The following is a 13449-nucleotide window of genomic DNA, read 5'->3' as shown; positions in this document are numbered from 1 at the left end:
TTGACCTGAGATCTTAAGGGAAAGTAGGAACTAACTAGGTAAAGGTGGTATAAATTATACTCATCCAAAGCCCCTGTGGTAAAAGGAAAAATGATGACTTCGTGTAGCTGAAAGAATGTTACCATTGCCCTTGTGTCAGAAAGCTATAAAAGACATGATGCCAGGTGAGTTTAAGAAACAAGTAAAGGCCAGTCAGAGAGGACCATTGTAAGGACTTCTGTCTTCCCAAAGAAAGATGGGATGCCACTGAAATGTTTTAAGCCAAAGAGGGCTATGATGTGTGTTTGGAGAAGATCATCTCATTGTTTATGTGGAGGAGACAAAATGGATGTAGGGAGAGCAGTCAGAATGCTGATTTGGTATATTCAGGGAAGGTATAATGCTGGCTTAGACTGCTTTGCTTGTAGTGGAGATGGCTGGAAATGGTTGGATTAAAAAGATATTATGAAATCAGAACAAATATATTTTTTTTCTAGAGCATTTATTTTATTAATAATATGTGAATGTACAAATGGATTAGAATAAATATATCATCATTTCAGCCTGCACAGCTGACACCACGGGCCCTGAGTATTCACAGATTTCCAAAGCCTAGGAAGGAGATGGAAAATGGAGGCCATAGGCCTTGACCCCATGTCCTGGCTGCTGGCTCAGTAGAAGGGCCCATGTGCCCTCTCTCGCACCCATGGCTATTCACCCAGGTGTCCCTGAAGTCAGGGTTCCCAGTTACAGAGGGGACAGGGCGGGATCTCATGGAAGTGCTCCACAGCCTACCCACACGCCTGGTGCCATGCCGCCGCCTCCACCCCGGGGCAGCAGTTCTGAACCTCAGAAAGGGCCCCCGGAGAAGGACAGCCACGGACACAGTGGGCCTGCTGGGCCCCTCCCACCACATAGGTCAGGGTGTTGAGTGACAATCGCGAACAGAGCAAATAAAATTTGCTGATGAATTGGAAATGAGGGACAGCATTTTACTCTAACTTGGGGTGTCGAACTCAATCAGAGAAGGGGCGCTGTGCGGGCCACATTGCAAGGCCTGGCGGGCTGGATTTGGCCCGCGGCCCTTGTGTTTGACACATGTGCTCTAATCTGACCATGCCCCCCACACACCTCCTTGGTCACTTTTAGAAGATGATCTCATCTCCTATTTTACTAAGAAAACAGAACCCATTCAACAGGAACTTTCTCATTTACCTGCCACCAAACCTGCACTAGAGAGGGGCTTAGGAATAATGGCGTCTTCAGGGGACAGCCAGATTTCATTTAAACCAAGGGAGTAAAGTGAGAGCTCAGAGAAGTTTCTAAGGATATGGTGGAGTTTTCTGGATAAATCCTGGTAGTTGTATTGGGCTCTTCACTAAAGCTTGGAGGTCAAGGAAAGCGTGGTGATGGGTCTGAAGAAAGGAAATGGAAAGTGTTATGGTGATGGAGGTGAAGTGGAGAATGGGTGGCCATACAATTTGCCATATAATGGAAGCATGGGTGAAAGGTATGGTGAATCTCTTTGACGGGAACAGATAGTGGGAAGTGGCTCAAGGATCTGACCAGAGTGGCCATAGCTATGTGAATTGGCAACCTATGTGTTAGAAGGTCTGGCTGTAGAAACTGAGAACTCACATGCTGCAGGGCACAGGTGATAGTGGAAACCACAAAAGAAAGCTTTGTATTGGATGCCCATAACTCCTTTGGCCTGTTTTGGACTTCTTCCAGGAATAGACTTGTGGCAAAGGTTATGGCGCTGTTAGGCATAAAGGAAAGCAGTGGGCATGGCAGTCCTATTTGCTGAGGAAGGGGTCCATAAAAATTGTTCAAGGCCAACTTCTCTGTTGTAAGATGGATGGCCCAGTCATGTTGTTTATCTGATATATAGCCATATAAGTTTTCTTTCTATATCTAGTTGATCATTCTTTTAAAACTTCATCTGTGGATAGTGAGTAGAAGAGGGACATTGAAGAATTTGAGGGATGTACACTAGAAACATAAGACTAGTTGCAATACATAATCTCACTGAATTGTCAGGTACTTTGTGGAGATGGAACACCTCCTTAATCAGCAGAAAAAATATGCTCTGACCCCTCTGAAGCAGAATATGATCCAACATAAAGTATACTTTGTGCCCCATCTTGGTAGAAGCACTAATAATTATACTATTGTCTCTATGAAAGGGAAGGACTGTGACAAACTATGGTAACAGTTTTTTAATGAGTTCTGAGGGACCACAGCATATTTTTTTTCTCAGGGAATCTAGTTGCAAATCTTGTATATCTCAGAAAGTTTTGTCAGAAAAAGGACTACTAGAAATCCTCATAGGTCATATTTTGGGTTTTGAATGGATCTCAGTATCCAGTCAGGTTAACATTTGTCTGGGCTTCTCTTTGGTGAAACAGCACTTTTTAAATGTATGTACGTATGTATGTATGTATGTATGTATGTATGTATGTATGTAATTTTAGGGAAAGAGAAACATCAATTTGTTGTCCCACTTATTTATGCATTCATTGCTTGATTATTATATGTGCCCTTACCAGGGCTTAAACCTGCAATTTGATCTACTGGGACAAAGTTCCAACCAACTGAGCTACCTAGCCATGGTGGTAAAACAACACCTTGATTCTTTTTTTTTCTTTATTGATTAAGGTATTACATATGTGTCTTTATCCCCCCCATAGCCACCCACTATTCCTCCACTCATGCCCTCACCCCTCTGATGTCTCTGTCCATTGGTTAGGCTTATATGCATGCATACAAATCCTTTTCTTGGTTTATCCCCCTTCCCTTCCTTGCTCCCCTATCTTTCCTCTGAGGATTGACAGTCTGATGGATGCTTCTCTGTCTCTGGATCTGTTTTTGTTAATCAGTTTATGCTGTTCATTATATTCCACAAATGAGTGAGATCATGTGATATTTATCTTTCTCTAACTGGCTTTTTTTTTTTTTTTTTTTTTTTTTTGTAACTGGCTTTTCTTTTTCGCTTAGCATAATGCTCTCTAGTTCCATCCATGCTGTTACAAATGGTAAGAATTCCTTCTTCTTCTTCTTCTTCTTTTTTTTTTAATCACAGCATAGTATATCATTGTGTAGATGTACTATAGTTTTCTAATCTACTCATCTGCTGATGGGCACTTAGGCTGTTTTCAAATCTTAGCTATTGTGAATTGTGCTGCTATGAACATAGGGGTACATATATCCTTTCTGATTGGTGTTTCTAGTTTCTCGGGATATATTCCTAGAAGTGGGATCACTGGGTCAAATGGGAGTTCCATTTTTAGTTTTTTGAGGAAACTCCATACTGTTCTCCACATTGGCTGCACCAGTCTGCATTCCCACTAGCAAGGCACAAGGGTTTCTTTCTCTCCTCATCCTTGCAGGCACTTGTCATTTGTTGATGATAGCCATTCTGACAGGTGTGAGATGGTACCACATTGTCATTTTGATTTGCATCTCTCAGATGATTAGTGACTTTGAGCATGTTTTCATACATCTCTTGGCCTTCCTTTCTTCACTAAGTGAGAAATTGTAGCACCATCTTCCTCTTACAAATGATAGTTGTTGTCATCCCAAAGTGCCTTGATTATTTCAGAGCCCTTAATATGGGATCTTTCACACTACAATTTTTTTTTCTTTCCATTTTCCCATACACCGCTGATGAACATTATGACAACCTAGAAATACACATAAAAGTTTTAGTGAAACGGATGAAACCAGACTAACAGGAAAATACTTGTCTGCATAATTGAAAGGCTTTCTTTGTAGCCCTGGGCAGTGTATATATAAAATATACATTCCTGTTTTTAGAATTTTGGAATATAAGGGTTGGAAGATATAAAAAATCTACCTTACAGAATGTCTAAATGTGATTGAAACATAGAATAGTATTTATTCTCAGGAATGATGGAAAGGCTGGTATCTTGGAAGTGAAAACAGCAGTCATTTACAAATAATATCAGAAATACAATTTATGCCTTAATTTATATGCTACAAAAAGTTATATGACTATAACTCTCTTTCTCTTCTCTTCTCTCCTTTATTTTTGTATTTGCAGAGTTTGATAGCTGATGTATTATGTAACAGAGAATATTTATTATACTATGACGAATATAATTTTAAATTATTTTAATATGTATAATTATTAGTTTTAGAATACCCTTAGACTGTTGAGATGCAAATCACAATGCAAAATGATTAAGTGACCAAAAATATAATGTAATACATAATATAATATGATATGATTTGTACTTCGAAAAGGAAACCCAGGAATACTCAGTCTAACTATAAATGGTCCCTGATTTATGATGGTAACTTACACTTTTTTTTTTTTTACTTAGGATGGTGCAAAAGTCATGTCATTCTGTAGAAACTGTACTTCAAAATTTTAATTTAGGTATATGGAGCTACGATACTGTCTCATGATGCTGGGTAATGGCAGCAAGACACATCTCCCAGTTAGCTACCGTATGTGGTCACAAGGGTAAACAACCTACCTTCTACAGCAGTGATTTTCAACCTTTTGCATCTCTTGGCACACATAAACTAATTACTAAAATTCTACGACACACCAAAAAAATTTATATTTTTTTGCCAATCTGATAAAAAATAGGTATAATTTCCATTCAGTCATACTAGACAGCTATTGTTGTGTTATCTGTTACACACACACACACACACAAATATATATATATATATATATATATATATATATATATATATATATATATATATATATATTGCTTTCAGAGAGGAAGGGAAAGGGAGAGAGAGATAGAAACATCAATGATGAGAGAGAATCATTGATCAGCTAACTCCTGCACACCACGCACTGGTGGCTGGGCCCACAGCCAGGACCTGTGCCCTGATAGGTTCATAGGTCAATGCTCAACCTCTGAGCCACACCAGCCAGGCAGCAGTTGTCATTGTTTAATTTGACAATCTAAGGGGAAAGAGGTCAGTCAATGCCCCAATAGTCAGGTATTGCATGTTTTAAAAATTCTTGCAGCACACAGTGTACCATGTTGTCAGTGTTTTATGGACATTGTGTTCTTTTATGGGCATTGTATTCTGAGCACATTTCAGGTAGGTTAGGCTAAACTATGATATCCATTAGGGTAGGTGTATTAAATGCATTTTTTACTTACTATATTTTCAACTTACAACGAGTTTATCAGGATGTAATCCCATCATAAGTCAAGGAGCATCTAGAAATCCCTTTGTGGAGAGCATTTCAAAAAGATAGGCAGTAATTCTCTGGAACAACTGAAATTGATGCCTGTGCTACTGCAGTTCTGAGAGACAGGTCTTACATATTAAAACATCCTGAACAAAGAAGACAGACAAGAATTTTGAATATGAGTCTCAATCAAAATTCACAAAGGAAGTAATTTTGATTTTTGTCATTGAGTTGCTTCTCTCAGGGGCACCTTTATGTTGTATATGGTACAATGTGAGGCTGTAGGGATTTATTCATTATTAGGGATGGTTGATGAATCTCCTAAACAATACTGGAGAGGAAAACTAGCTCTACATAATTATTTATTACTAGAGGCCCAGTGCAAGGATTCCTGCACATTGAAAGTAAATTAATTAGAAGTTGGCTGGTGGGGTGGGACTATGCAGGACTGGGTGAGAGGGCATTTGGGGCGATGGGCCTGCAGGGGAGGGCATTTGGGGACTATCAGGCTGGCAGGGGAGGGCAGTTGGGGGCAATTGGGCCTGCAGGGGAGCAGTTAGGTGTTGATCAAGCTAGCAGGGGAGTGGTTAGGGGTGATCAGGTTGGTAGGCAGGTGAGAGGTTGGGAGCCAGCAGTCCTGGATTGTGAGACTGATGTCTGACTGCCCATTTATGCCCAATCCCACAGGCAGTTAGACATCATATGAGGGGTCCCAGCAGATTGGAGAGGGTGCAGATTGGGCTAAGGGACACCCCCCCCTTTAATATGTAATTAGTTTAATTACATATTAAACTAATATTACATATTAGTTTAATATGTAATAAACTAATACATATTAAAAAAATTAAAATACAATTTTTTTAATATGTATTAGTTTTCTAGTAGTTTTCTAGAAAAACCATGACAAAGTAGATTTTATAGTACATAAGGAATGCATAAAGCTGATTGTGTTTTTATTTATTTACATTTAATTTCTTGGGGTGACATTAGTTAATGAAATTATATAGGCTCCCCCTCCCCCGTCCCAGTGCATGAATTTCATGTACCGGGCCTCTAGCTTAATAATAATTAAATTCTAATACATATTAAAAAAATACTAATTCTATAGGCATTTTCATTTCTTGTTAACCAATACATGGTAACAGAAAACTCAAATTCAAAATTAAGGTCCAATAGGCATATAACTATATACTTCATATAAAAAAGAATATTTTCTGGACATGTGGCTTTCTAATTCTTACACAAGTGAAAGTATATTGAGCATTTAGTCATCTTCTAAACATATTGAATATTTTGAATAATTCCTGGCAAATTACTTTAAAATAAATAAACAAATAGGAAGGCTGGCTATATATAGTATGCTTATAATTTCCTTTCTAGCAAGTAGATTAAGTTACTAGTTTACTTCATTAGTAAATTATTAGAAGACCTTCACAATTAAGAAGCTTTTCATAATGATGATTCCCATCTATACCCTTAGCAGTTAAAAGTTTATTGTAATAGAGTATCACAATCTATTATTTAAATGTTAAATGAAGTTTATTGTTGAGGGCTATCAGTATTGGATTTATAAAAAATACAGTCAAATGTGAGCATTACACAAATGTAAGTTTGAAATTTAAATTTATCTTAAGTATTTAGGCAGTTTCATTCAAATAATGATTCAATATGAGCAGAAGTGTTATTGCTCTGATTCTCTCCTTTCCTTTGTGTTTCTCATTTATTTTGATCTCGCTTCTGTCTTTTCATCACTGAATCAGCTTATTGAAAGTCTGCACCTCATTTTAGAGTATGAAAAGAGCAGTCACTTTTCTCTCCTGCTGAGGAAATACTCTCCCCAAGAGAAATTTTGTCAGTGTCACCACAGTTCTGCTTACCAGGGTTTAGCATCAAAGCTATTCTTTTTTTTTAAAATTTAAATTCTTTATTGTTTAAAGTATTACATGAGTCTCCTTCTCCCCCCAACCCCCATTGACTTTTCTTGGGTCACCTCCTCCCGCAAAGCTATTCTTAACATTGCCTCTCACTGATTGTATTCCCCCTGGCTGGTGTGGAAGCTGAAGAAGCCATTGGAGCTGTCAGTCACTGCTTACCACAATCAACAATTTCTCAGAGATAACAGTAAACAATAAGAAATCATGGACTAAAAAGGTAAAATAAACTGCAGTAGTTTTCTAGAAAAACCATGACAAAGTAGATTTTATAGTACATAAGGAATGCATAAAGCTGATTGTGTTTTTATTTATTTACATTTAATTTCTTGGGGTGACATTAGTTAATGAAATTATATAGGCTTCAGGTGTACAATTATATAATCATTTGCATATTGTATTGTATGTCACCATTCCAAATCAAGTCTCCTTCCATCACCATTTATTTCCCCTTTACCCTCTTTTACCTTCCCAATCCTCCTTCCCTCTGGTAATCACCATACTATTGCCTGGATCTATAAGGTATTTTTTGTTTGTTTTTGCTTAATCCTTTCACCTTTTTCACCTCCCCCTCTATTCCTCTGATAAATTTTGCTTCATTAAATTGCATATATAAGTAAAATCATATGATACTTGTCTTTCTCTGATTGGCTTAGTTCACTTAGCATAATACTCCTCAGGTCCATCCATGCTGCCACAAAAAGTAAGATTTCCTTCTTTTTTATAGCTAAGTAGTATTCCATTGTTTAAATGTACCACAACTTTTTTATCCACTCATCTACTGATGGACACTTGGACTACTTCCAAATCTTGGCTATTGTAAATAACATAGGGGTGCATATAATCTTTCAAATTAGTATTTTGGGTTTCTTTAGATAGATAAATTCCTAGAATTATAGTCACTGGGTGATAAGGCAGTTACATTTTACATTTTTTGAGGTAATTCTATACTGCTTTCCACATGGCTACACCAATCTGTGTTTCCAGCAACAGGGCATGAGGGTTGCCTTTTCTCCACATCTTCAACAATACTTGTTGATTTATTGATAATAGCCATTTTGATAGATGTGAGGTGTGGTATCTGATTGTGGGTTTAATTTACATTTCTCTGATAATTAGTGATGTTGAGCATCTTTTCATATGTCTGTTGGCCATCTACATATCCTTTTTGGAGCATATCTATTCAGGTCTCTTGACCATTTTTAAATTGGATTGTTTTCTTTTTAATGTTGAATTTTATAAATTTTGGATATTAAACCCTTTTAAGATGTATCATTGGTAAATATATCCTCCCATCCAGTGGGTTGTCTTTCCATTTTGTTGGTTTCTTTTGCTGTGCAAAAACTTCTTAGTTTGATGTACTAATATCTATTTATTTATTTATTTTTGTTTCCTTTGACCCAGGAGATATATCAGAAGAAATGTTTGAAATTTTCCTGCCTACGTTTTCCTCTAGGACTTTTATGGTTTTGAGTCTTACATTTAAGTCTTGAATCTATTTCGATTCAAAAACATTTTCAACTCAAATATGTAGAAACACTTGGTTAGTCTCTATGCTTCTCATTCATAGAATGGATAAATGTGAACTTAAGAGTTAATTTAAAATTATTTGACCTTTGTTTGTTTCTACATGAATTTAGAAAAACATAAAAATGTTATAAAATCAAGTAGGCATCAGAGAAAGAATTACATTAAAAAAATGGAGAGATTAGCCGAAACCGGTTTGGCTTGGGGACTGAAGGGTCCCGGGTTCGATTCCGGTCAAGGGCATGTACCTTGATTGTGGGCACATCCCCAGCATGGGGTGTGCAAGAGGCAGCTAATCGATGACTCTCTCTCATCGATGTTTCTAATTCTCTATCTCTCTCCCTTCCTCTCTGTATAAAATCAATAAAATATATTTTTTAAAAATGGAGAGATTAATACAGACAAAACACATAGCTTTGGATACTTGTGGTTCCAAAAATAATGTTATTTTTAAAAAAAATCTTTCAATTGGTTAAGGAAATACATTAAAAAACCTTTTTTACTGAAATAAACAAAAGCATTTCCCATTGTCTATAGACAGTTTTTATTTTTATTTTATTATTATTTAAAAAATATTTTTATTGATTTCAGGGAGGAAAGAAGAGGGAAAGAGAGACAGATACATCAATGCTGAAAAAGAATCAATTGGTTGCCTCCTGAATGCCCCCTACTGGGGATCGAGCCTGCAACCCAGGCATGTGCATGACTGGGAATGAACCCGGGACCCTTCAATCTTCAGGTGGACACTATCCACTGAGCCAAACCAGCTAGGGCTATAGATAGTTTTAAAACGGTCCATTTTAAAACATGGTCTAATGCATGTACTCTTGAAGTTATATTTCTCCATGAATTGGATTTATATTAATGTTAATACAATCTTAGATTATATTAGTTCTTTTTAAAGCACTCACATAATATTTTAGTTATTTTTGAGCCTGGGATCCACTAAAACCCTTTAATTTTTTTTCACATGATCATTATCCTATATTCTGACATTGCATTTTTGAACTTCAGGGCAGAACTTTTTTATTAATGATTGCCAAATTTTATATCATTTACATCACTTTTTAAAATTGTAATCAGTTAAGGCAATTTTGAGTCTTGATTCTCTTATTGGTTATATTATTTCCTGCATGGGTTGGCAAACTTTTTCTATAAAAAGCTAGATACTGTGTTCAGCTGGTGTGGCTCAGTGGTTGAGTGTTGACCTATGAACCAGGCGGTCATAGGTTCAATTTTTAAAAACAAGCCCTGATTGCAGGCTCAATCCTTCACACAGCCCATCGATGATTCTCATCATTTATGTTTCTGTCTCTCTCTCTCCCTCTTCCTTTCTCTCTGAAGTCAATAAAAATATGAATATTTTTAAAAGCCTATATACTGAATACTTTAGGCTGTGTGGGCCATACGTCTTTGTTACATGTTACACTTTTTATTTATTTAAAACAAAAAACTCTTTTGAGTGTAAAGACCATTCTTAGTTCAAGGACTACATTGGCAGCCCTGAGACCAGATTTGGCCCTCAGGCTGTAGTGTGCTGACCCCTGATCAACTGTATTGGTTATCATTTGCTATATAACATATTATCCCACAACCTAGTTACTTAAAATACCAAACAATATTATCTTACATTATGATCGATGGATCAGGAATCCAGGGCATGACTTATTAGGGTGCCTTTGCCTTAGCATGAGAGAGCAAAAAAGAACATGCAGAATGAAACTCATAGTCTCTTTGTAACCTAATTTCAGAAGTGAATCCCATCACTTTTGCTGTATTATATTCATTAGAATTGAGTCATTAGGACCAGTTCACACACAAGGGAGAGGATAATACTAGGAAGCAGAAATCTTTGAGATTGTCTTAGAGGCTGCCTACCACATCAATCTATTCAGAGTTTCCTGTAGCTTAAAGCATGCTTTATTCACCCAAGTTTTTGATAAAAATATTTAAGAAGTGGTGTTTATGACAATCTTGTGATATGCTTCCTCTATCTTCAGACTATTTCCTGTCCACTAAAAAATATTGTGGTTAATCTCTTCCAAAAATACTGTGAATATTTCTGGTTGCCTAGATGTATATTCTCAATAGTGCTGTCATTGGACTAACATTTTATCATCATGTTCTTCCAGATTTTAGGAGACATTTTTTTTTTTTAAATCAAACATCTATACAAATAAAAGGGTAATATTCAAATTGGTCATGATGCCCTCACAGTAACAACTGAATAGCAGGCTGTATGGGGTGACCAGGCCAGCAGGAGGGTTAGGGAGGGAGGACCAAATGACTGACCAGCAGGCTGTGTGGGGTGACAAGGCTGGTGGGGGAGGGGGAAGGCAGTTGGGGGCAACCAGGTTGTCAGGGGGGGCAGTGAGGGGCAACCAGATCAGCAGGGGGGCAGTTGGGGCAACCAGGCTAGCGGGGGGGGGGGGGGGAGGGGGAACCTCAGGGGCAACTAGGCTGGCAGGGGGAGGCAGTTAGGGGTGACCAGGCCGGTGGATGGGGGCAGTTAGGGGAGATCAGGCTGGCTGGCAGAGGTGGTCACGGGTGATCAGGCTGACAAAAGCAGTCAGGGTTGATCAGGCAGGCAGGCAGGCAGGTGAACAGTTAGGGGCTAGCAGTCCCAGGGATGTCTGACTGCCTGTTTTAGCCCAATCCCTGGGATCGGGCTGAAACTGGCAGTCGGACATCCCCCAAAGGGTTCCGGATTGGAGAGAGTGCAGGCTGGGCTGAAGAGACCCCCTCAACCCACCCTCCCTCCCTCATGCATGAGTTTTGTGCACCGGACCTCTAGTATTTTAAATATCACACTACTTATGCTTCATTGGACAGGTGAGATCAAATTAAAATAAGTTTTAAGGACTGTAAAATAAGTCATAGCAATGCTGTAACTCAAAGGATGTCATAAATAGAACAAATTCCACTCTTACTTTCAGAACAGGCAGTTTTAGGGCTGATTGCATAGAATAGAGGCCTAGATTTTTAAAAAACTAAATAGTGAAGATTTCTTTCCTCCACTTTCATTTGTGCTCTCATAGCAAGATTTATATTATAGTCAATATACCAAATCAAGAGTAAATCATATTTTATAAATCTTTTGATAGTAAATCATAATCACAGCTTAACTCGGGGATCTGTCAAAATAAGACAATCCCAGTCATTAATAGCTACTCTCTAGATAACAAGTATATTCTAATACAACATTTCTTCTGATTTAAGAAAAGAGTATACTACTTTAACCAGAATTGAAAATATAAAGTAGCATAGTTTAAGTGACCTATCATTCCAACTTCGGTCTCACTGACAAAACTTTCCCCCATCAAGTAATGTAATAATTACTACTTATTGGGTGTATACTATGAGCCCAATACTGTGCCAAACAACTATATATGAATTTTTTTCATTAATTTTAACAACTCTGAGAGGTAGCTACTATTTTCATGTGCATTTTACAGAGATTGAGCAACCTGCCTATGGTCAGTCAGCTAGTAAATGATGAAACCAAAATTTAAAACCCAGCAGGGTACATGCAGAGTGCTTTCTCTTAAAACAGAGGCACAGTGTAACATTTATTTATTTGAAACCGCTAAGGAAACTTTTCCTAGGAAAGGCTGACTAATTTACTGGCTATTTTTTTTTTTTAAAGTTTGATGCCACTAGATGGCATCATTTTCAAGTTTTTATTACTTAAAGTGGAAAAGTAACTCAACTTTATTTTTATTTAAAAATTTAGCTTTATTGAGGTTCAATTGACAAATAAGATCATAAGATACTTAAAGTATACGTCATGGTGGATTGATAAATGTACACACTGTGAAAGGATTCCCCTCATTTAGTTAATTAACACATCCATTACTTAATCATTCTTTTGGTGAGGACATTTCCATTTCACTCTCCTAGCATATTCCAACTATACAATTCAGTGTTATAAACTAGAGTCACCATATTTTACATTATATCTATCTTCACGATTCGTTAATATTATAGTTGAAAGTTTGTACCCTTTTACTACCCTCTTGTCTTTTTTTTCTGATCTTAGAAGAAAAGCATTTAGCTTTTCACCATTGAGTATGTTAGCTGCAGCTTGTCATATAGTTTTTATTATGTTGAGGTACATTCCTTCTGTACCAAATTTGTTAAGATTTTTAAAAAACATATATATTTTGTTGATTTTTTACAGAGAGGAAGAGAAAGGGACAGAGAGTCAGAAATATCGATGAGAGAGAGAGTCATCGATCAGCTGCCTCTTGCACACCCCCTACTGGGGATGGGCCAGCAACCAACGTACATGCCTTTGACCGGAATCGAACCCTGGACCTTTCAGTCCACAGGCCTACGCTCTATCCACTGTGCCAAACCAGTTTCAGCTTGTTGAGATTTTTTGCATCAATTTTCTTATTGGTTGGTTTTCTGTGAAGAAATTATTTATCTTTGGTTGGTCAAATAATAATTGCTTTATTTGTAGGGAACTTTTCCAATGATGTAATATAGCTAAGAACAGGAATTGGAGTAATTATATTCTTATTCTATCTGTTCACATTATGTTTTACATTAGTTTGCAGTTGAAGATAAGATCTTGTGAAACTTAAAATTTCATCCTGGAGGTTTTCCCTAATGCCACACTACTGATATGAAGCACTATTTGTTTAACATCAAGTGTGACAAATGTTTTTAAAGCACTTTCCAGAAAAACACTGTACTAGAACAAGCTTTAGTGACTTCATAAATAAAATTTGTACCGTCTGGAATTAACCTCTCCTCCATTTCATCTTATTCTCTTTTACATATTTTAGGCCTAACTTACATGGGTATCTTTTTCTTCGTGAT

General features: G+C 37.2%; 1 protein-coding gene across 1 annotated transcript in view; it reads left to right on the top strand.

The window, feature by feature from the left end:
• Window positions 1-685: 685 nt before the first annotated feature.
• LOC311621216 (albumin-like) overlaps window positions 686-13449 on the top strand; it is a gene marked incomplete at its 5' end in the record, with an annotated part of 66975 nt that continues 54211 nt past the window's right edge. Inside the window, 2 exons of the mRNA XM_084881053.1 lie at window positions 686-897; window positions 1364-1489. Coding sequence (XP_084737179.1) covers window positions 686-897; window positions 1364-1489 — 338 coding nt within the window. The remainder of the gene's footprint in view (window positions 898-1363; window positions 1490-13449) is intronic.

Source organism: Pipistrellus hanaki (assembly GCF_964339955.1).
Source record: "Pipistrellus hanaki genome assembly, chromosome: 1".
Taxonomy (NCBI): Eukaryota; Metazoa; Chordata; class Mammalia; order Chiroptera; family Vespertilionidae; genus Pipistrellus; species Pipistrellus hanaki.
The sequence above is the reverse complement of the archived record's forward strand: the minus strand, read 5'-3'. Positions and strand labels throughout refer to the sequence as shown.